This window comes from Chelmon rostratus, chromosome 21, assembly GCF_017976325.1.
Source record: "Chelmon rostratus isolate fCheRos1 chromosome 21, fCheRos1.pri, whole genome shotgun sequence".
Lineage (NCBI taxonomy): Eukaryota > Metazoa > Chordata > Actinopteri > Chaetodontiformes > Chaetodontidae > Chelmon > Chelmon rostratus.
Window position 1 is genome coordinate 7,283,406 of NC_055678.1, and position 24,379 is coordinate 7,307,784.

Consider the following 24,379-nt stretch of genomic DNA (forward strand, 5'->3'; position numbering starts at 1 on the left):
TGTGCGTGTGCGCATCCCGGATTATGTCATGGCGCTGGAATGCCATCGCATGACAAAAGGGGAACAGGCCGCGTTAAATGAGTTTTTATCCCGGGTATCATCGTGACGGCAGACTGAGCGCAACTCGGAGTGTTAGCACAGGAGCTTTCCCAGCAGCACCGAGCCGGGAAGCCTGTTTTCCCGGACAGGGTGCACGTCTTGTGTTTACGGTTGACACACAAGCTGTTTGGGGTTGACAGACTCCACAACCAGAGTCAACACACAGCACTTGCTGCACACTGATGTTTGTTTGAACACTTGCCTGGCACACAAGCCGGGCTGATTTTCATGTGCGCGGTATCTCCGTACTCCTAAAATAGCACCTGTGCTCCACGAGGAGGCCAATGCACTGAATCCGACACAGTTTTTAAAGAAAGTATCATAATGACGAAACAATGCCGGGCCTGTGTTCTCATACTGTGCGGAAATTTCAGCACGTTAATTATTCCGGGGAATAAAAGAATGAAAGCCAAGGATTGTAATAATATTAATAGCTGATTGTGGTACAATTACATGCTTAAGGGGGTGATCATCTTATCATGGTATTACATCTTCTTGATTAAAGCACTTTAAAAGTGCCGCCTTTCTTTGCCTCCTCTTTAAGTTGATAGCAGCTGCCTCAGAAGTGAGCCAGGGCCTTGAAGTGGAGGCCGGGATTAGTGGCGAACACAAAAGGAGCATTTGGAGGGGGCATGCCTGTCCCTTTTGAAAGGCCATCATTTAGAGCCACAGATCATCTGCGGCTTACATGGGGAAAACTTGGTTAAATGTTGATCGGGCCCATTATTTGACTCTCTGTGAGGGGTGCGTTTGATGGTTTAGGCCAGGGAGGGCTCCAGAGGTCTCTGAGGCTGCAGTCTGTCTCCCCTCTCCTGTCTCTCTATTGGTATGCATCCCTCATAATAGAGGCAGGAGGTAGGGGGTCTCATTAGGGGCCGGTGGAGTGTTGTTTTGGGGGGGGGGCAGTCAATGAATTCCTCGGGGCAGATGCACCAGCATCAGACGGGACTGAAGCTGAATAATGCATCATGGGAGCCGGTCATAAAAAGCTCATACAGCCTTTGCTTCTGCAACGTCTGTGCAGGGAAACATGGCTCCATATCTGTTCCCGGATGACGCGCATCAAGCTGTGTCTCAGAGTTAAGAGGTGATCCAGGTGGGCTGCGTCTTTTGACAACATCCACACTGAGAGATAGCTTCCTTTAGAACCACTGATAATGACTGACAAGCCGTACAGAGGTAGCTATTTTCAGGATCCCCCGAGCACCGAATGATCTCCTCACTTCCGTCTCACCACCGAAAGTCCAAGCTGCAGCGGGTAAAATGGATTCCCTCTGGGAAGCTACTTCCTCTGTCATCTGTCACCACTTCCTGTCTGTGAAGAGCAGGTAATGACAGCATGCAGGTGTTGCTAGCCGGGTGGTATCACTGCAAGGCGTCTGCAGCACAAAACATGCTATTGTCCCCTGAAATGGTATTCGGTCCAGTTGCTTTAGTCTAAAAATTCATTTGTTTTTATTTATTTTTTACAGTATGTCTTCATCTTATTCACACACTGCAGCAATCCCCACAGTGAGTTCTAGCGTGCCCCGACAGGTCAAATGAACCATTATCATGTGCAAGACTTAAAGCGGTCCCTGAACCGAGCTAAAATGATTACATATTGGCCGTTACTCAGATATTTGTTCTGCTGCACTGCACGTAGAAATTGATGTTCCATGAACCCTGGATATTGTTCTCATAAGGTCATGGTTTGGAATTTCATGTAGGTGATGAATGGCTGCAGATCTGTTGAGGAGTTTAAGAGCCTCTCACTGTATTGAGATTGTCAGACAATGTAAGTGAGTGTTTCCTTCGCATACTGCATTTGGATTTTTCACTTTATGTCGCAGAGGGTTGGCTTCAAGCGAGTCAGAACGACCCAGAACTTGTTTGAAACATCAGTCCGGTCGATGAGAACTTTCTTTTCTGGCGTCTCAGCGGTGTGTAAAACCACTGCCATGGTTTGTTATGACAAAGGTCACGGATAACGGATGATCTGCCTACAGTTCCCTAATGTGAGAACAAAGACTTTGTCAAAATATATTCCAGCAATAGAGCGAGCGGGGGGATAAGTTACATTGTTTTGGGGATAGGTTTTCCAGGCAGAGCGACGTGAAGACAGGCCGCGGCTGTGGATTTACTGGGACTCGTTCTAGTCCGTTAATCCTTGTATCTCTTTCAGACTCTTTCGGCAGGTTCCTCTGCTGGCAAGCCTTACGGGCCGTGAAGTGGCTGCCCTTCCTGTGCTCACCAATAATTCTAGGCCCTGGTATCCGAATCACTGCGAGAACGGAGAGAAGCACTCGAGGTCGACATGATAAAAGCAAATTATACGTGCAGCAGAAACAACTGATTGCACGGTGGGGACGCTGTTTTAACTGCGAGGGATTCTCGCGTTTTTAGGCATTTTAGCATTCAGGTGTGATGATTTTAAGGTGTATAACAGGCGTTTTAAATCTGACTCTTTATCTGAATCAAAGGCAGAGATAAAAAGAAAAAAAAGAGCAAAGCTAAGCAGAGTGTGACAAGTGTGGCGAGAGGTGTCGCCACATTTTTCACAGGCTCTCAGCAGCAGAGCACTCTGCGCTCTGATGCCTCTTGTTCTGTATAAAATAATCCATATGGCTGCTCATCCGGAGCGGGGATTCCATGCCGTTAACGGCCCATACGTTAGGCTTTTTATGGGCCTCGGTTGGGGTATGATGAAACCGAATCGGGTCATGCCAATTGATAGACATTCTCCTCAGCTATCACTTGCACACACAATTCTTTTAAAGTGCGGCGAAGAGAGGTGCCCCCCCGTCACAGCCGCATAGTGGCTTCCCCAGAAGCTGTCATCATATTGTTCTCTTAAATATTTAACTTCCTCAAGAGATTGAGCTGTAATATAAGAAATTATCCCTATAATTCCCACTGACTGCTACAAACAGATGTGAAATTTCAGGGTAGACCCAGACTGTAATCAGCCCCCCTGCGGCCAAGCTATCATGTTCTTCACTGGGGTCAGACGCACAGTCTCCCTTTTCATATTACCCCTCAGATTTGTCTGTAAGCTAGTGTTATATGGGCTGTGGAGAATTATTAGGCTCTGGACACATCTTTTTATTTGAAATCCTGAATGCTTTACAAACCAACAAATTGTCTCACAAAGCACATCTTAAGGTTGATCTGCATCTTCAGAAATAAGTCCGCAGCACGTGGCTGGACAAAAACCTGCACAGTGCGTGTTTAAAAGGAGGTTTTCGAGTGAAGGAGGGTGGTGCGTCTTCTTATAGTTGCTTATTTATCAGTTGAGGAGATCTCGCTTGAGAGCTAATGGGGGTTAAGTTTCTCACTCTGCTGAGTGCAACTTTATCCAGCAGTGATTCATCACTGTGGCTCATGTCTCTCACTGACTAACGTGGACGAGCCCCCAGGTCCCGAGCTGCAGACGACTCTTCCTCACGTCTTTCTGGCTGTGATATCCAAACTGGCATCCTAAACCAAAAAAAAGCAGCTTAAACTAAACAGAGCAGCAGCCTTGTCTGTGTATTCGTTTATTCGCTCTCGCTGTAGCGGTTAGATTTGCTCTTTCTCTTCCAAAGAAAAGGCGAAGCAGATGATGCAGTTTTCAGGAAACACCCACCCCTGCTCTCAGTTGGCACCGGATGACTTGCTAGAGTATCTAGTCCCGTAAAGAGAAAAAGGATTAAAATAATCCAGTTCTGAAACACCAACTCCTTCAATTATGAGCCAACCTCGCCTTGGAGGGATGACCCTTTGAGGCTGAAACCCATCATTATGGGTTTAGCCCACTAGGCATGTGTGGGGACTGGCGGCCACCCTTACGCTGAGGTATTCTGCTGGGCCTGGGCCTTCAGCCCTGGAGCCAGGGGCCCTCAAGCAGGTGGAGCAGAGACATGGTGGCCTGACTGATATTCATGGGAGCCGAGTAAATGTGCCCTTCAGGCACAGGGCACTGGAGCGTTACATTTCTGAGAACTGGGAGGGCGGAATCGAACTTGGAAAGCAAGTGGAGGTACTCTGTTGTTTGCTTTGCATGCAAGCTTGGGGTTGCGCCTTGATATCAGTGGTGGACAAAGTTGTCCGATCTTTTACTGAAGTAAAGAACCACCGTCCAGAAATACTTTGTGCATTAAAGTATACATCAAAATATATTTAAAGTACCAAAAACAAAAGCACTCATTATGCAGCATGGTCCATTTCAAAATAATACTCTATATATTAGATTTGTGGATTTTAGTTATTGCATAAGCATCAACCTTATATACTGAAGAGCATCTTTATCTGTAATAATACAGCAGAATATGTGTATGTGTGTGTGTGACTATGTTTTATTTGTGTTAGTAATCTGAATCTGCAAAGAAACCAGTGACTAAAGTTTCCAAATAGAGGAGTTAAAAGAACAATATGTGCTTCCAAAATGTGGCAGAGTAGAAATATAAAGTAGAATAAAATGGAAATAGTCAAGTAAAGTACCTCAAAATTGCACTAGAGCACAGTACTTGGGTAAATGTACTTAGTTACATTCCACAGCTGCCTGATTTAATAGACTTTTTAAGGTAAAACCGAATTATAGTGTCCAGAAAATTGAAAAAGAACGAAAAGATTGTGACTGAGGGAGCAAGAAATGACAGTAATAAGCACTAAAAGGCCTCTTATTGTGAAAGGCTTTATACTCCATTCACTGGACGTGATGAGGATTTCATCAGAAAACTAGTTACTGTGAGAACCTGCTCCTGTATGACAAAAATCCTCTTTGTCTGATCCGTGGCCCTGCTCCACAGATAATAGAGCAAAATGTGGCCTGAGGGAGATAATTTGTTCCCAGATCTTCAGATCGCAATATTTTCATTTGAGCCCAGGAGGGGATCTCTTGAATTGCCAGCTTCCTTTGTGTTCCAACAAGGGGCACGAAAGTCTTGTCAATTAATTTTTCTTTTATTCCAGACCACGGAGCGCCTGAGTGATTTCAATTATCAACCAATTAAGAGGTGTTTCCTTTTATTGACAGGCTTTGATTCCGTGCGTATCCATATTGTTTGAAAATAAGACAGGACAGGGGTGTTAAATCACTTGAACATTTCCTCTGCATGGGCTGCTTCATGTTCTCTCCCCAGCAGCGGCCTTTCTGTTCCGTCCCCCGGGTCACACAAGCACAACAAAAGAACCTTACACGCCGTTGAACCCTCTTGTTCAGCGGATGCTCTTCCAAAGTGGTCCCCGATACAAAAAAAGGAAAAAAAAAAGAGAAGAAGCAAGAAACAAAACAAACAAATCCCATTAACGGGATTCACACAGACACACACGAAACGGGCCGCGTTTTGCGTGACAAGACTTTGGGAATAGACGCAGACAGGTGCAATATTCCGCAAACAGGTTAACATCAAACAGGCGCACTGTGCGTCAAATCCAGGCCAGACAAAAAGCTGAACTTCTGAACCTCGTGGAAGTAAGTTAAAGGTCTGATTGCTTGTTGAAACGGGGCTATTGGAAGTGACAAGCGGAAAATGTCTCTGTCTTACACACTTTACTGCTTATGGCCACTTGACTTCAGATTTCCTGACAGGCGCTGAGGCGTTTTTTTTACTGGTTTATTTAGCTCTTTGAGGACTTCATGTGGATATTTTCAAAGGCTGCTTCGGCCTGTGTGAGACAGAAATGTTTGAAACTTGCAAAAGAAGGGTGCTGATGAGTTACCATGCAAGAGGATGAAGGCAGAGAGAATATTATAGGAGTATAAAAGTGATTTTCAGCAGCCAAACAGCAGATAAATAAAGCGAGTTTTTATAAAGTGGAATATTATCAAAGCGGCCTTGACTTTTTTTTTTCCATCCAGCACTCACAAAGCAGGAAAATGACACATAAGCCTCAATCATGGAGTTAAAATAAATGACTTTTATTCAAACATCGACGTGAGTTTAAATAAAACACAATCCAGTCTAAAATACATGTTTTGTATTTTCTTATGAAAATAATTTCTGTACATATTGTCCTCTTGCTACAACAATAATAATAATAATAACAATAAAAACAAATAAGTAAAGTACGCGTCCATCAGTCGGTTCATTGAGAAAGTTCCGTGGGCTCACTGGTGAATTCATTTACTACAAATTAACACGTGTTGAATATTCCTTTATAATACACCGAAATATATTTTCCCAGTTGGAGAGTGGAATAATACCAGTTCAGATCCAGTGCTACTTTTACAACGAGGCCCACTGAACCAGATCATGAGAGATAAGTGGGCCACTAAAGAGACGTGAAGGCTACTGGAGGATGGATTAGTTTTGTTTACGCAGCCCGGCGGACGCAGACAGACGGCCTACACCTCTGTTCCTTCCCGGCTGTAAATGAGGTTATTAACACTGAAATGGTTGGAGAGGCTCTGTACTGATGTGTAGTAGTTCATTCTGTTGTTGTCAGAGTTCAGAGGAGAGATTAAAGTGGGCGAGTAGGAGCCCAGTCCTGACATGCCCTCTCTGGTTTGAGACAGTCCCCCGAGGTGCCCGGAGCCGTAGTCCCGCTCCCCGCCCCGGGAGCCGTCGCCGCCGCCGCCGCCGGCCGCCAGCAGCGAGCTAACGCTGGACACGAAGCTGCTGAAACACGGGCTGTGCTCCGCGGAGGGAGACGGGGACGACTTGGGCTCCGTGGAGGCCGGGGATCCGTGCAGGCTGGGCGGGGAGGAGCTCAGCAGGCTGGCGGTGTCGGAGAGCTTGTGCGGGCCGTCCTCCGACTTGACGGGGAGAGCTGCGCCGCCGTCCGCTCCGCTGATGTCGGCTCTCCTTTTCCTCTTCCGCCTGAAGTTCCCGTTGTCGAACATCTTCTCACAGTTGGGGTCCAGCGTCCAGTAGTTCCCTTTACCTGGAGGGGGGGGGTAAAAACAGTCAGGGTCAAACGTCTGGGCCGGATTTTCCCTGCACACTGCTGAATTGTTAATTTGATCTATAAACCCTAATCAAACCAACAATAAACTATATTATTCCAGTTGTTCCAAGAGCGGTTTCAACAATTTTAAGAGTTTTACCAAGACAAAAAAACAGCATCAATAGTGCACACGCGATTCAAGCCACAGATAGATCAATAAAAATATTTAATTTAGTGAGGAAGATCCCAGACTCACCGGGGTCATCCTCGTCCCGGGCCACTTTTTTGAAGCAGTCGTTCAGCGACAAGTTGTGGCGGATTGAGTTCTGCCATCCAGCTTTGCTCTTCTTGTAGAAAGGGAAGTTGTCAGCTACATACTGATAGATCTGACTCAGAGTCAGCTTCTTGTCTTGGGCGTTCTGGATGGCCATCGCTATCAGTGCCGAGTAGGAGTAAGGTGGTCTGACCATCTTGAAGAGTTCCTGCTGGCTGGATATGGACAGCCACCCCAGATCCGCTCCACCGAACCCGGTGGGAGGCGGCAAGAACTGCCTCTGGTTTGACCCATATCCGGACTGTATGTAGGACGTGCCGTTGTTCCCGGGAAGATAAGGAGAGGAGTTGATGCTGGGTCCGTTCAGCCACAGGTACGGGTTCGTGGACGGTGAGGTGTACTCTCCGAGGCCGTAGCTGGAGGGGTGCGCCGGCGGCCTCTGGGGGTGATGGTGGTGGAGGTTCTGCTGGTACACACCGTAGTTGTCGCAGTACACGGCCATGTCTAGGAGCTCCTGAGCGCTGTGGTGCTGAATAGGGCTGGTCTGCTGGTTAGATGGTTGGTGTCCAAAAGCGTTCATAATCCGCCCTAACCAGATTCCCAAAACCTAATTTCGTCTCTGCTTCTCTCCCTCAGGACTGAACTCATCCTCAGAGGGAGGAGTATTTATGCGCGGCGCCCGCGCCTCCACAGGTAGCCCATTGAAGAAAACTTTTGGGCTGGTCACACCCCTCTATTCTGTCCCGCTACAGCCCTGTTGTATTGCGCCTAATCTCCCTATCAATGAGCACCGATACTGCTTTTAACTGCCTTTAAGGCACGTTAGTGACTTCTAACCACTGCCCGTGCGTAATTACGCACTGGAGCTTGTGTTGGCTAGAGGCAAGTCTTCATATTTACAGTTTGTTTTAACAAAACTCGCAAAGAAAGTGAAGTACAAAGTTGAGCTATAGCACTATATGATGTATTAAATATGATAGAATATTGAAGGTGGCAGAATAATTATTTGTCCTCAACTTTGACGGTTTCCAAATATATTTCGGATCATTTTTCGCCTGACATCTCATGACACGGGGATTAAAACTACAAGGTCTAATTTGAACTCAGCGGCTCTCACATGCGTGAAAAGCAAATATTTGATTTTCTTTTACAAACTTCAGCTGTCAGAAGCAGATCTTTGTCAATCCCAAACAAATGCACGTACGTCTAAAACTATATTTATCAGCAGTGCTGATGAACGATGAATCAGGGCTGTGACAGCTCGATAAAAAATAGAATAAACTCTAATTCGCGTGTTTTTGCACACTTTTTGTCACCATGTCAGAACCCGCTGAAGAGACCCGCGTGTCTTTGCAGAAATCCACCTTCTCTTAAAAGAAACTCGTTTGCAATAAACACTTCACAAGTGCCGCAGGTTTAGTGTCAACAAGTGACTCGTGGAAAAAAAATACAGGCAGCAGACTTCCAGTGAAAACACCTGCACTGTACCTGCCCTGTAATAAAACCGCTCTAATGTGTAATCATGTCTTCTGTTACATGAACCTCTGCGAATTTAACAAACAAAAACGAACAAACCAACAGTTCAACAGGTTTTCTGCCACGTTAACATTTGAATGAGATACCTGAAAGTGTTTTAATAGCTTAGATAACTGAAATTAAAGGTAAAACTTCAACTTACATGGTCTAATAATGCTAGAAGATTAGAATGAGATGAGTAAAAATGTGAATAACTTAAAGTAGAACCCTTAAACGTGCTGTTACAAGTGTCACCGAGCCAATATGTCACACGATGTCAGAATATTAAAGCTCATACTAAGAGGATTTTGCACATAAAATAAGAATCTGCTCCAGCAAACTTTGCACTTATTTTGTGAATTTGTTCAGACGGACACTGCCAACCTCCGGTGGTTACTAAACTGACCTCTGGGAGGCAAATAGTCCCAGTTTCGATTGAGAGAAAAGTGGAAATTAAAGCCGATAAAGCCCAAAGATCCTTCAGTTGCTCTGTAAGTTTAGTTTAAGCTTCTTTCTAGTTTAACACAACCACTACAGACTAACACTGCACCCAGACTGGAGTTTCTCTGCGTCTGGACGCAGGCCCAACGCTCGGTCTGTGGCGTGTTTAGGGCTCAAACGAAAATGAGCCGCAACAAGTCAGTTTTGGATTTGAATGCGCTCGGGTGTGCTGTCATCCCTGCGAACAGTGCGCTCTGCAGGCTGCAGCCGGACCCCGCACTAATCGGCCGAACATTCCTCCTCTCCATGACCTTGATGTAATTGTTTGGCTCCGAGGTGTTGTCCCGGCCACAGGCTGTACAGCAGCAGCGAGCAGTGGACTCCACGGGGGGGAGGTGGCATTTAACCCCCAGATGAAAACAACACAACCTGTTAGGTGTCTAACACCCGGTACAGCTAATTACTGCTGACTGCTGACTGGACATCTGAATCTGGAACAGTTCAAGCAAAGACTGCAGTGCTCCTCCTCAGCCTGACACTAAATATTCACAATCTTAAGGGAAGTTTTGTGTTGCTGCAGGTATCAGGACCCTTGATGACTTCTAATAATAATAATAATAATAATAATAATAATAATAATAATAATGTTTGTGTTATAAAGATTTTTTGATTTTTCATTAGACAACATTGATTCAAAAAAAGTTGCAATGCTGCATAAAATAGATAAAAACAGAATTAAGTCATTTGCAAACAAACAGTGGTCGCGCAGTAACATCCTGTATACAGTCATGTGTTCTCAAAGTGGTGAACAGTCTTTCCAGGATGCTCCTTTCATACCCAATCATGATACTATCACCTGTTACCAATCAACCTGTTTACCTGTGGAATGTTCTAAACAGGTGTTTTTCTGTGTCATTCCACAGCTTTCTTTCTTTTGTTGCTCCTGTCCCAATTTATTTGAAACGTGTTGCTGCATCAAATTCAGATTAAGCATAAATTTACTAAAATCAGTGAAGCTGATGAGGTGAAACATTAATATTTTATATTGTGTTTGTACTGTTTTCAGTTGAATATATGTCAAATTTTTTGGAACTTTTTTGGAATTTGGGTTGTAGTCTCACCAATTAGCTCTTTTGCATCGGGCTTGATTAAAAATAGGCCGACATCAGAAATCAGGAGCAGGTTATGTTTGTGTTTGAGCAGCCATCAATCACAGTTTTCTGTCTTTTTCCCCTCTCAGATTAAGTTCAGAGATGTCAAACTTGGCCTCGACACGGCAACCCCAAGCCCCCGTGTCATTGTAAAGCAATAATTCAAACATGCTCACTGTGTGTGTGGGAGGGGAGGCGTGGGAGGGGGTTGGCTATTGTTGCGCTGCCATGTCTGTCTTCATCCCCTGTTTCCTCAAGATTTCTGAGGTCATGGGAGCTTTTCTCTGGGAGATCAGGTCAATCACGGCGGGGTCATGGAGGCAGGGCAGAGCCACCGCAGGCCCCTTCAGGCTGTACCGGTGCTGCTGCAGGTGACGGGGGAATCGCCAGCACTGCTCCGTTCAGTACTTAGTCAGCACTCTTTACTCCCGGGATTACAGCTAAATGCTTACAGGAAACAACAAAGACCCTCTGGGTTAATAAGGCTTGTTTTCTACCTTGGCTTTAACCATGTGGCCGTATGAATTAGACATCTGCTAGCTGTTTATTGCTTTGAAGTAATTACCAGACCATTAGATGCACTTAAGGCCAATAAAATCATGAGGGGCCCAGATAAAGTCATTAATTCTGACTGTGTAAACAAAATTATCCCTTTGTGCAGCCAGGGGCTTGTCCTTCTCAGAGTCTCCCCCCAGTGGAGGAACAAAGCCAAGACAGACAACACAGCCTGAGTGCTAATTAATGCTCAGCCCGGGTGCAGAGCGACGTGTGAAGCTAAAAGCTGCTCTTGCTGAATACTTTGCAGAAAGTTGACTCCTCTGCAGCCCTGACTGTGCAGGAGATTTAAAGACACTTGAAGTGTTGTGATGTGAAACTTGGCAGGCGGAGGAGCTGCCTGGCCTCGGAGCATCCTTCATCACCACACTCACTGGTCTTTATTCTTCAAGATGGCAAAGACACATCCACTGCAAGAAACATTTAGAATGTATCGCTAGCTGAGCTTTGCACTTTTTTTTCAACTCGTTTCAGGAGTCTAAGGGGATGCATAATGGGTAGTTTTAAGAGCAAGCTCCTCACTTTTCTTATTAAACACTTCAAATTTCATTGTGTCATACTGTCACAACTCATATGGATGTTAATAAAATGATGTACAGCATTTTAAACCCACATTTGGCTGCTGGATAATGCAAGATCTCTGCAGAGAGATGTCAATTTGAAAGGCCAACCATATACTTCGAAATAAGTAACAGAGTGATAATAAAAACAGAGATTTTAAATTAAAGGTGGCTGCAAGCATGTTCCAAATATATATAAATATTATGTTCCAAATAATAATTAGTGTCCACTATGTTTTGGGGGGGGGTTTCTGACAAAAATCTCCAACTACCTTATTAAAATTTCTGAAAATTATGCTCTTCCTCAATCGAAATCCAGAATGTAGGAATCTGAAAGTATTCAAATCCAATGAAAAGTAAGTTCTCAGTGCATGTGGGGGCTTCAAGTCCCACATCACTCTTGTGTAAGTTGCGTACCTGACCAAGACTGGCTTCCAAAGTCAAGTAAGTCAAGCTAAGAAGTATTTAGCAAGCGTGGTTGGACTGATATTAGCTTTCACCGCTGGAGTTTAGCTGTGAAGCATCTGAGTGTTTGTATTTGTTGGTTTTGGCTTGTGGGCATTTGAAGCAGGAACCTGGAGGCAAGGTCTGAACCTCTGGGTGCAGGAGGCGGTTGCTGTCAGACAGGAAGGAGCCTGCTTTCTTAAACAACAACTAATTTATATGACAAACTCATATAAATCAGACTTTTTCCGCTGAGTACCTGCGATGCTGCTGCAGACCTTGATCACCTTTGTTAACACATTTTTTATCTGTTTAAGAGTGAGAGAAGCGCATCAAGGGAACATAAAAATAGACTCAGTAAAAGATCTGTCCCTGAGTCACCAGGGAGCTGTCAACACCAAACTCAGCAAGCTTCCACAGGCAAAATAGGCGCTGCTGGTGAGCTGGTTGTGATGTCACAAAATCACCTGGCGCATGCATGTCTTTAACTGAGATTTAAGGTGAGCACGGAGAAATGCTCCCCCTTCAGCAGATGCATGGGGAAAGAATGTGCATCATTCTGCACGATGAAGGCCAAACATCCAGGTGACGTAGCAAAAAGCGTATTTTTGAGCAGGTGGCCTCACCTCAAAGTTCAGCTACCGTTAGCACATAAATATCACAAGGCATTCGTCTACCTGCGAGGCCCGAGGAGGAGAGCATGTTTCTTGGTAATTAGATGTTCCTCTCTGTGTCGTCCCCTCTGACCAATTACTGTTTGGCCCTGACAGTCAGTCTCCAGGAGCTAAGGAGGCAGCCCTGCAGACAGCGCGCTGACCGAGGGAGAAATACAACCGGCCTGGCCTTCTGCTTCACTGCTGCCGGTTGCATTAGCTTAATTCTGGGCAGATTTACACCTCAGCTCCTGATTACATCCTTGGAGAGATCAGATGTTGCCTGTCTGTTAGAGCCAAAAACCGGACTGTGCTGGGCTCACCGTGAGCTGCAGAGAGGTTAAATACACTCTGCTCACCGTTTCCTCGGTGGTCCCTTAAAGACAATAACGTGGCACAGGGAGAGCCATGAAATGAGATTTTCTAAGCAGAGATATTTCAACTCTGAAATGACATCAGCCATTAAATAACTGCTGCTCCAATTCACTGGTGCAAAGACAGCGTGGACATGATTTGACGTAGTAGGAAACCGGTGGTGTCGAGACTATCAATTTGACCTTAAAATGATATATACACAAGCCGAAGGTTTGTGTCTCTTTGGTAATTACTCACAGGCAGTGCGACATGGCAGGCAGGCCACACAGCATCCAGATGAGGGCAGCATTGCTTCAGACATTCTGCCTTCAGCACTGCTCAAAAAACCAAAACACCCATTCATCAGCCACTGCTGTGCAGCTTTCAGGGAGGCAAAACACATCAAAATCCACAATCTGATCAGAGTATTGATTTTAATCAGAATGCAGAATTAAAAAAAAAGGCTTTAGGATTCAAAGTGATGAAATATGTTCCACTGTTTGAAAGTTGAGCACACAGGATTTTGACTTTTCCAGCTCTCCAGCACTAATTGCGCTCACTGCTTTCCTCGCTGCTTTGGAGTTATGCATCATATTACAAGAATAATAAATTCTGCTCTGAAAAGGTCAACAAGATGCCAGCGTGTTGTAATGTCAGACGTATGAATCTGTGCGGTACGATAATTAATCACATTTTGCCATTTAACAGTCGAAAGTATGATGAAAACCTTGTTCTCGGCAGCCTCAGTCATGAGGTGGGAATCCATGAAAAGCAGCGACCTATTTGATATCTGCGTAAGAAATACTTCCGAAGCAGCTCTGAATTACAGACGTGAGATCAAAACGCAAATTGCAAAGATTTAATTAACTGTCTGAGATCAATATTCTGCTATTGGGCACTTCTTAGTGATTTCCATGTGAGGCTGGGAACTCTGCTTCCTCATCAAACCAGTTCTCCACCCCCGATCTCTAGGTATGTTTCCTAGCAACACGTCTCACTGACTGCCTGGGAAAACCCAGTGCTTCATAATAGCCTCAGCTAATATAGATCACCACCACTTGGCTCTCTCCCTCAAACCAAGATAATAAGCCTCGTACAGAATGTACATTTTGCATTTAGTGCCGAATGCGGCGCAATATAACGGGCTCGGCTCTAAAATGCCAACAATCCTCCGGTGCTTTCTAGCCCAGTGTGTCTCTGTGCTTGTAGGAGCTGCTCGTGACAGCTGCTCTTGATAAGAGAGTGATGGAGTGTCTGTCTGGAGTGTGTAAAGTTGGAGGCAGTACAGAAAAAACAACATTAAAGTGTTCAATCAAAGGCTTGGCTCACAGCTACCAGTGCAGGTGTTTATTATAAGCTCTTTTGACAGATTGGAAACACGCTCAAAGGACAGTTTGCAAAATCAGCAAAATCTCAGTATACAGGTATTCAGAGGTTCACCGACGGGAATAACTGCGCTTCTGTGCCTCCTGCAGCCCGTTCAGAGGATTATTCTCACCAGAAAGCACAGAGTGTTGTCATCAAATGCAAGGTGAGATCCCCAAAAGGGCACGGCGGGCATCCAGGGGCCCAAGCTCAGCTAAGATGGCCCCTTTATTGCCTGGCCCGGACCTTGTAGCAGCGCCCTGTGTCAAAATTAGTTTGGTTTTTTTGTTTTCCAACAATCATCATTTTAGTTTGTATTGAGCTCATGTGCATATATTTCTAGATACAGTTGTGTTTTACCAAACTGCCTTTGAGTAACTGACAGACAGAAAACCAGTGCTGTCAGTGCGGTGGGGCTGCAATCAATTACTCTTTTTTATTATTTCATTATTTATCATCAAATCATTAAGGTTAGATTAGGGTTCAAAAAAAAAAAAAAAAAGAAGCTCCAAAACCCAATTTAACTCATTCAAATTGCTTGTTTTGTCCAGTTAACCATCTCAAACGCAGAGAGAACGTAGATTTATGAGGAAAATCAGTGGATTTTTGTTTATGATAATAATAACTGTTGATGGACTGATTAACTGATCAATCAACCCCTACGATAATCCCATCAGGATTAAATGTCTTGTTTTGTCTGACAAAATTCACCCAAACTTAATTTACTATAACTTGAGACCAGCAAAACCTCCTAATTCTCACATTTGAGAACCTGGAACCATCAAATATTTGGAACTTTTGCTTAAATTGATCATCAAAATAGTTGCAGGTTAATTGTCAGTTACACAACTAATTGATTAATTGACTAACTGCTGCACTAATCACTAACCTCGCCTGGCTTTTAGACGAGGACCACAGTTGAAATAGCTCAGCTCTCACGCTTTTAAAGAAACTGAATAGAGAATCTCACTAGAGCGACATTAAGGCGAGCAGTTGAATCGACTCTGTTTAGTTCATACTTGCAGATGTTCACACAATGGAGTAAAATAACACGAGCCTTGTTGTCGCGACACGAGAGACGTTCGCTCATTCAGCCAGTTTACCGAACCACTCAGTGACAACTCTGGTGAGATGGAGAGAGGCCTTATGGATCCTGCATGACACTATCTGTGACAGCTACACACAACACTCCACTGTCATGCTGACAATCTATTGATTGCTGCCGGAGCGACATGTTTGTTTACAAGGCGCTACAACAGGCAGCTGTACGTCTGGTTGACAACGGGTGATGTCGCCGCAGATCTCTTCCATTTCTAGACGGGCATGACATGTAGAATGGCAATTACCATGCTGCTTTTAGGACTAATTATATGGCGTGTTCCTCTTAATCAGACAGTTAACTGTAAATAGCGTCAGTAAGGACAGGGACAGAGCAACCAGAAAGATTCATATGTGCATCAATCAGCTGCTGCCTCCGTCATACCGGATCTTCATGAAGTTTTTAGCCATGCTAGCTCTATGGATGGCAATGTTGGTCAGTCAGATGGGCCATCATTTTGGTCCGGAGTGAAATATTGCAAAACGAGTAGAAGGAGATTTTGTACAGACATTCAAGGTCAGATAATCAATCGCATTGACTTGAATCCCCTGACTTTTCCTCAGGTGCCACCAGCAGGCTGATGTTTGCAATTTTTTAGCCAAAAGTCTCACCAACTTTTGGGCAAATTACGATGAAATTTGGTACAAATGACCGTAGTTTATGACTAAATGCCTCAGCTGTACTTTGTGTTTACCGATAATGAGCAAATGTTAGCTTTGTGTGTTAGCAGCATGCTAATACACCAAACTAAGCTGGTGAAAATGGCGCACGTTACACGCTACATTAGCACGTTAGCACTCTGAGCATGTTAGCGTGCCAGCATTCACATTTAGCTGAAGCACAGCCTCGAGGAGCCACTAGCGCGACTGTGGCTCACGGTTTTGTCTGAAAATGTTCACTGGCAAAGATTTTTGAAGAGCAATAAAACTAAACATGTTTTCTTATAAGCTAAACGCTAACCAATCCACACATCAGAACTCCTGAAAAGCTGTGTATTCCGTGAGCGTCTGCCACATTAGCAGCATAAAAGCAACCGCTAACCGCGTCCATTACTTGTAGTGAGTCTGCATTTGGGGAAAACTGGATATACGCTCGGCTGTTGATGTATGGAAATATTGTCCTCGTTCATCACGCGAAGGAGACACTTAGAGAGAAGCGTGCACATTTGCAGCCTCCCAGCAAATGAAAGGGTGTCAAGAGGGAAGGAAAATACACACATTATTCCGGGCTGAAATGACAAATTAGGTGGGGACAGAATGCGTTGTAAATACATTCCTCCCAGAGAGAAGGCGCTAGCTCGCAGCGTTCCCCCCACAAAGCCTCTGGAAATCCTCTCAATTAAGCAATGCATTTCCCTATGCTTTGAGGAGCGAGAGGGTGAAGCATAATGCCTGAGCACAAATCACTGAGAGCCTATTGAAATAGCTGCCAGTTAACTATGTAATATTACCACTGCTGAAACGCTTCACCCGTTATCCCTTTTCAATTGCAAGACCAGATATTGAGCGTGCACTGGGTATTCTTGATAAGTGAATTATGCCATTGATGAAACTTTTTATTCCCACCTCACAGTTTGGAGAGAATGAACTGATCATTGCAAAATAGGTAGTAGGTAAAAATGACTATCCGACCCCCGTCGGAGTTAAAGTTTTATTGTTTTGCAACTTCAGATCGCTGTGGATATAATGAAGCTTTGAGACTCATCGTCCTAAAACTTTTTAATGCCAGAGAAAACAAATTTGTAAAATGGATCTAAATGAAGTACAAATATAAATAAGTGACTGAAGTAAATATTTAGTTCAGGTACCTTTTGGCAGCAATTGCAACTCTACAACAGACTCAACAACCTTGATTTTTTATTAGCATATTTAAGTCTGTCTTGTACTAGTTTTCTGTCTTGCTGTCCCACTATTTTAGAATGTTTTGCTGCTTTACTGAAAAGTGCTCTATAAATAAAGTTTACCTTAAACATATAGAATGGATTGAAGTCAGGATTCCGAATTTGCAACTTCAGGACATTAGCGGTGTTGATCGGAAGACATTCCTGTGCAGCATTGTCTCTGTTTGCTGTCATCATCTTGTTGGGAAAGAAATCTTCCAAATTGCACACCTCTTGCAGGCTGCAGCAGCTTCTCCTCCAGGATTTCTGCGCGTTTTGATGCGCTTTTGTTCCCTCTACCTTCACAAAGCTTCCCGGCTGCAGAGAGGCGTCCCCACAGCGTGACGCTGCCACCACTTGGCATCACGGTGTACCACGTCATGTGAGTTTTTTTGTTTGTTTGTTTTCAACAGCGGCTTTCTCTTTGCCACTGCTCTCGGTGAATCACAGGGGCAACAGTTGTTGTATGCACCCGGTCTCTAACCTTCGCCATAATACCCTGTGGCTGCTTCAGAGCGCCCACAGGGTCGCTCCAGGCAGATTTACAGCTGTGCTATTTTTTATGATTCACCTCGTTGTACTTTGTTTCACTAACCATGTGGCAGGTTAGTTTGTCACTTTTTATTCATGATACAGTTTTTAGCAGGACGTTGACTCAGCAGCTCTTGGATCTTCCATGTTCAGATGTTTTTACTATTTGCTAACGACCAACTGTCACACCTTTATTACAACTAATTAAATACGACTTCTGAAAACAACTGGCTGCACCGGTGATGAGTGCAAGTTTGTCATAGTAAAGGTGGGGCGAGTACTGACACAACAGGCCTTTTTGGCATTAGGACATTTTGACATTGCTCAGTGGAAGAAACACAGGTGTTATAAAATAGATGATAGCTGAATTCCATTTAGCTGCTTCATGTGTAGTCCACACGTACACCGATTATTTGTCAAAACTAATCTTTTAACCTTTTGTCCACACATAAACACTTAAGTCACTGAAAAAAAGGCTTTTTGGAAAACTCCTTCCAGGTTGAAGATATTCAGAAACTCTGTTTGCAGCATTAATAATAAATGTACAGTTACTCGTCCACTTTTATTGAAGAACAGAGGCATCAGAATGTGCTTTGGAAACTGCTACATAGTCCAAGGCATGACCTGCCTTTGCCATAGTCGGATTCATACCAAAGGGGTCGGACCTCTAGAAGCCTACTGGAAGAACATTTTATTCAGGCTTCTGATTGGCCAGCATTGCTTTAGGGTTGTGGACCACCTTTCTAAAGTGCACAATTTTCAAAACTCTGGTTTCTCAGTATCCGTATGTACATGAAAAACGTCGCGTCAGAGACCATGACATCATCACCTCAGTTTGTGCATGTCCATTGTTGCTTTGTATTTTACTTGATTTTATGCATTCTATGCACCCTATATTCATTTTCTTTATTTTTATCCTTATTTTTACTATTATCTTTTACTGCTATTATCAAGTGGGTTTAATTCGCCATCTAATTTTACATAAATTTTTTAACCCTCTTTTTGTGTTCATTCTATGTCTTTTCTGTGTGAAGCACTTTACTCTATTCGTACCTTTATTTTGTGGTGTGTTTTTTAACCCCAACAGCAACACAATAGGGTGGTCTTTCCTGGGGCAGCTTTGGCTATGCCTGACACACATAATACCCGCAGTGAGTTTAAACCTGTGGGCAGACGTTCCGGCGAAGGCTGAAATAGACTTGTTTCGGTTAATCAAGCCCGGTGGTGAATCTGTGTCCATCGGGAAATTGGGAGACTCTGTTATGCTTGTTTGCTTCAAAGGTACCAATTGGTAGATTGTGCACGCAAGGCGAAATACTTTCTCGCCTATAAGGTCTCAAACTGCTGACTGCAATTGAATTACAGGAGATTGGAGACGTTATTTTTTATCTTATTTTATTATCATCTTCAGGTGGGTTTTAGTCTCCATCTATGTTTCTGTTTTTATGTTCATTCTGTCTGCTGTAAAGCACTTTGAGTTACAGTTCTTATATGAAATGTGCAATATAAATAAAGTTTATTATTATTATCATCATAAAATAAATACCTAATCAAACTAAAAATGCCATAATTAATCAAAGGTTTATTGCATTTTTTTTATTAAATAGAGAAGGATTTCAGCAGCGACCTCAGTTCAATGAGAAAAGGTGAGAAGTTTGTGATTTAATTCTGATTCTGAATTTCTTTGTGATGATGAAAATGTTTGCATATAGAATAATGAAGTTAATCACATATTCAAGGATGCCATCATTTGGATTATCATACTAACACACAATAGTGCTTTTCAGTTACTAACGCCAAAGGCAAATAAGCTCCCCACACACATGCTCAGACTGTTCTTCTCTGGTATTTGATGTACCGTTACGACTTTATCGCTGCCTACTGGCCCGGCATGCTTGTTTGAGTGTTTGGAATTGTTTGCGGCATGCAAAAATATCCATTTTAAAACGTATCTGTATACGGCCTCAGTCTCAGGTCCTGGTACTGTGCATGCTGGCTTATTGTCATGTCTTGCTGGGACACTCAGCTAGAACTGAGCCATCATCATAAGGGATGTGCTTTTTCTCCTACCAATTATTTTTGGGTTGTATGTTTGGTTGGGTTGCTTTTTTCCACAATTCCTAATTCTAATGTGATTTAATAAATCATGAATGCATGTTAAAATCATCGGTGTATAAGCCATGACAGCCTGCTTGTTAACCGCTTTCATGTTGTTTAGCATTGCACTGCCCAATACACTGTACTCTGGCTTGTTGCTATTGATCGCCAATTAGGAGCGGTTGATTAGTTAGTGACCATTAAAGCTTTTTCATTTTTCTAACGTGGCACCTTACACACTCCCTAAGCTTTTCACATGGAATCAATTGAAACCATAAATTCCAACAGTGCGCTGTTAATGTTGCCAAAGCAGTGGGTCGAATGAGCATAAGCACTGAGCAAAGGCTTTAATGAACACCATTGTGGTTTTGTTATTGTAAGCAGAGCACGGTACTGCACTGTAGCAAGGGAAATTGGCCTTAGTGAGAGTCGGGTGGTGAAGCCTTGAGAGGAAGTGGAAGACAGAATGAGGAAAGTGGAAAACCGTGAGAGAAAATATCATTGGTAAGATAGTGAAAGTTGCATTTTTATTGAATATTACTTACTCCATTTCTTTCTGTGTGCGGAGGGCAATTTATCAGCTAGACAGGTGGTCAAATGAAGGTCCTATCATGCACACACTGTACCTTGTGTTCAGCCAGGGTAACATGTACACAACAAAGATCGGTCCTCACCAGGATTAAATGGATTTTACTGTTTGACCACATATACATGAGGAAAGAGGGAGCTTGTGTGATACAGGAAGCATGGCAGGAAATGGAATAGACTGCAGATGACTATCAACTCATATTTTCAAAACCTTTCTGAACAACTGCAGCCCCTTTGAAATTTGCTTCTGGTGAGAATTATATATATAAGTTTAATTATTTACTTGGTTTATTGATGAGCAATTAAGAAACAGCAACACATTAATGAGACATTATATAGTCAAAACAAAATATGTTAAAACCACCCGTGAGCTAGAGAATTACAAGTTGTCTCCTATGACCGCTTTTCCCAAATAAAACACCAAGGGAGAAGATGTCATTCAGTGTTCCTAATTAGGACAAGGGAGCTTCATAAACCCCAACTTTCTCGAGATATTAAAAAATAAAAAAACACCTTCAAACAACAGATGCTCCAGTTTGAGCATTCCTCCTCAGGCAGACACCCACTCACAGAGTGTCAGCAGAATGGGAGAGTAGAGGAGTATGAGCCACCTGGGGCAAACACTTCAAAAAGGTCCCACAAGCTGGTTTTATGGTACAGACAGCGAGGCCTGTAAATATATTTACAAAATGTGCAAATGACGGTTTGGAAATTGAAGGTTCAACAGCACAATTTTGCAGCAGCTATGAGTCACTGGAGCACAAATAATAGCTGGAAGCTGGTAAAAAGCTTAAAACGTGCTCAACTAATGAATTTGTTTTCTTAATATGGGAAAGTAAATGACTAATAAAGCTGTACGGTGAGAAGATTTCCTTCCACTTATTAAAACTGATTGATTGTTTAAAGTATCTGAAACACCTTGCTCCAGCATACAGAATAGAAAGGCTTCATGATTAAAGACTTAAATTCCTAAAAAACTATGCATCAATGCCAAAATCATCACTGTCACCGAACTTTGCATTAGTCAAGCTGTTCCACCCAAAGTCATGCAAATATTACTAAACTAATTAAAGTGTAATTCAATTTAAAGCTGGTACACAACAGATATGATTAGACACATGCTTACTGCTTCAAACTCCAATCATTAATTTCAAAATACATTAAACCCATCAAGCACAAAAAGCTGAGAAAAAACTTCAGCCTGTCGGTCTTGGACGGGGGTGCCGTGAGGCCTGATTTATAATCAAACAACAAAGCTAAACGAAATTATTCACTAACGCACATGATGCGTTATTACGCCGCAGCAGCGTGAAGGAAGTTTTTAATAGAGGAATTTAAGTATGACCTTCAGTATCTTCTATAAATGAAGCACAAAGCTGGCGCCTGTGGATCGTTGGCTCATCTTCACTGCAAGACTATTATTCCTATATGGGCCACCTTCCGGAGAGGAATGATGGCTCGGTGAGCGGGCACACTATGCAAATGAGATTGCATTAGCCTATATAGAAGCCAACATGTGGCGTAACACATCCCGCTTTAAAACGCCCGTGCGCTGATAATGAAGTGGCTGCTGTGACGGCTGTCAATCAAGCAGGGAGACAGCTTCGTTAGCGAGCGTTCAGTGGAAGTGAGGAAACGCGTTCGGATTGTTGGTTTGTTTTGGCTTTCGGAAATAAGAAAACACTCGCATCTATTTTCAGGATCTCTCGCTGTAGACCGAAATAATGAGGCAGACATCTTTTTTCTTTTTTTTAAAAATACATACATTTGAAAGTTTATTCAGAAGTCGTGTCAGTAGTGAATTGGGAACAGTCAATATTATTGAAATCCAAGGTTACAGCAATCTAGGACAAGGTCTGAACATCGATAACGCGATAGGAGTTAGTTGTATGTGCACTCCAAAATTTTACCAATAAAATCCATGATAGCTTCTCACATACCAACTCTGTAAAGTCCCTGTCAATTCAAAACCTACAAGCCCTTTTTTGTTTCATATAAATGCCACTTAAACTAATGATACGTTAATACAAAAAGAGTCATGATCAAATCACATACAAAAAAAACCTGAAATAAAATAAAATCATATATACAAACCTCTGTACATAGTGGGAATATGAATAAAAAGAGAGTTATCCTTAAATGCGCTATGGCCTCTCATATACTTGAGAGGGGGTCAGTATTATTGGAAAGCTTTTGGTCCAAGCTTATCTGTCTGAACACAATGTCCTGATAAAGTCTCAAAGGGGCATGAAGGCAGCGTCTCTAAATTCAGTGACTACTCATCTGTGCAACACGCTCCCCGCTGCAGACTGCATCATCGTCAAACTGAAGGCAAAACAAGGAAGGAAAAAAAAAAAATTAAAAAAAGATGATAAGAAGGGGTGGGCTGCAGTGAGGTATTCATCTTGTCAAGCTGGGACAGGGAGCGAGGAATGTGTGGGTAAAAAACAGCCGGGCGCTTTTTTTGGGGAGGGAGGGGGGAGCGGTTACTGCTGATGTTGTTTTTGTTGTGTTGTCAGTGTGTCGTTTGGTCCTACTGTCAGCGTCTTTGTTCACTGTACAATTCCTGAATCGATGGAGGCCTGTTTCCTGGTGGTCTTGGGAGGAGGTGGAGGAGGGGTCTTGCTGGGCAGGGGAGGCGGAACGGGCTGCAAGCAGACAAAACAGTCACCTTGAAATTGCCATTTTCTCAAATAAGGATAACTTGGTTTTGCTCTGGGGTTTAAAGCTGCTATCACTCCCTAACTGACTGACAGGTCTTTTCATGCAGGGACTAATGCCAGGATCAGCTTACACAACATTTCAGTCGTTTAAGATGGTCACTATGTCAGATTAGGAAATCACGGTGCCTTAAATTGTCCGACTGCCCTGTTTGTCAGCGACACGTTGAACTTCAACCGCTGAGTCAGCAAAGGCCTGAAGAGAGAGCCGGGACGAGGCCAGAGCGCGAATCTTCCATGAGCTTTTCATGACGACGGACAGCCTTTACACCCTTCACGTGACTGGATTGATTGGATAGTGCCACATGAAACTACAGTAAATGCACCCAAGACACAATGAGTCTGGATTGTGGCCAGATCACCTCCGGAGGCGATCCTCTCCCACCTGTCTGGACTATGTTCCCGTATTCATCACGCAACGAAGTTAATGCAGCAGCACAGCTTCGCAGGTGGCAGCCATCTTTTTTTTTTGTTGTTGTTTGACCCGCGCAAACGAGAGGAGGGAAGCACAATAACAAAAAGAAGAAGAAGAAACCGGACAGAGCAATCGGATCTCAAGGTGGACACGTGTTATTACAGGTGTAAATCGTATCTAGGTGCAATCTGGATGCGTGATACATTCTAATACAAGGTGTAAAAGGGGTGAAACTGTCGAATGGAAGCTAACTTTCCTGCTTGACGCCCGTTGGATCAACGGATATTATGTAGGCTGATCCTGCAGCAACACGAGACACCTAAATCTGAGATATCAATGTTTTATGATGCTCGGAAATGTTTTTTTTTTTATCCATAATGTTTGCAAAAACCACAAGAGAACTGGGCTGTATCAAATGAGAGACACAAAATGTTCATTTTTATGTTATTCTAATGAGCATACTCCATATTTATGTCATCAAAAAGGAACGGACCGGTGCTTTAGGATAATAGTGCCTGAAGATTATGTGCTCTCTCTGAAGGAGAATGAGGGACCTAAAATCTAATTTAAACCTTTATAGTCGCTCCAGATGTGATACGTTTAAGCTCTTCTGTCCTTCCTGAGACACCTGAGTTCACAGCAGAGCCAACAGACGAGCAGTAACGGTCATCAGCGGCCTCACCTCTGCCTCCATCAAGGACTGTAAATGAAGAGCGGCTGTCACTCAGAACATCTGCTCGCGCTACGCTACTGTCAGCCGTCCTCCACGCTGTGTGCAGAGGCTCCGTTT

At 43.5% G+C, this 24,379-nt stretch overlaps 2 protein-coding genes across 2 annotated transcripts in view; both read right to left on the bottom strand.

Moving 5' to 3' along the window:
- Positions 1-5,991: 5,991 nt before the first annotated feature.
- On the bottom strand, positions 5,992-7,959 carry foxi1 (forkhead box i1). The gene is made up of 2 exons (XM_041963080.1): positions 7,205-7,959; positions 5,992-6,945 (listed from the first exon to the last, which is right to left on the bottom strand). Exons 1-2 carry the CDS (start codon positions 7,800-7,802, stop codon positions 6,407-6,409), a joined length of 1,137 nt encoding a protein of 378 aa, XP_041819014.1. The 5' UTR covers positions 7,803-7,959; the 3' UTR covers positions 5,992-6,406.
- Positions 7,960-22,226: 14,267 nt separating this feature from the next.
- The window catches only part of dock1 (dedicator of cytokinesis 1), a 179,198-nt gene continuing 177,045 nt past the window's right edge, over positions 22,227-24,379 (bottom strand). The window contains exon 52 of the mRNA XM_041963484.1: positions 22,227-23,102. Within this exon, the coding sequence (XP_041819418.1) occupies positions 23,007-23,102 (96 nt within the window). The 3' untranslated portion in view covers positions 22,227-23,006. The remainder of the gene's footprint in view (positions 23,103-24,379) is intronic.

Bases quoted from the DNA above. Each gene is read 5' to 3' on its own strand.
- foxi1 (XM_041963080.1), bottom strand. From the start codon at position 7,802: ATGAACGCTTTTGGACACCAACCATCTAACCAGCAGACCAGCCCTATT. The intron at 6,946-7,204 runs GTGAGTCTGGGA...CCCCCCCTCCAG, and splicing joins CCGGGACGAGGATGACCCCG to GTAAAGGGAACTACTGGACG.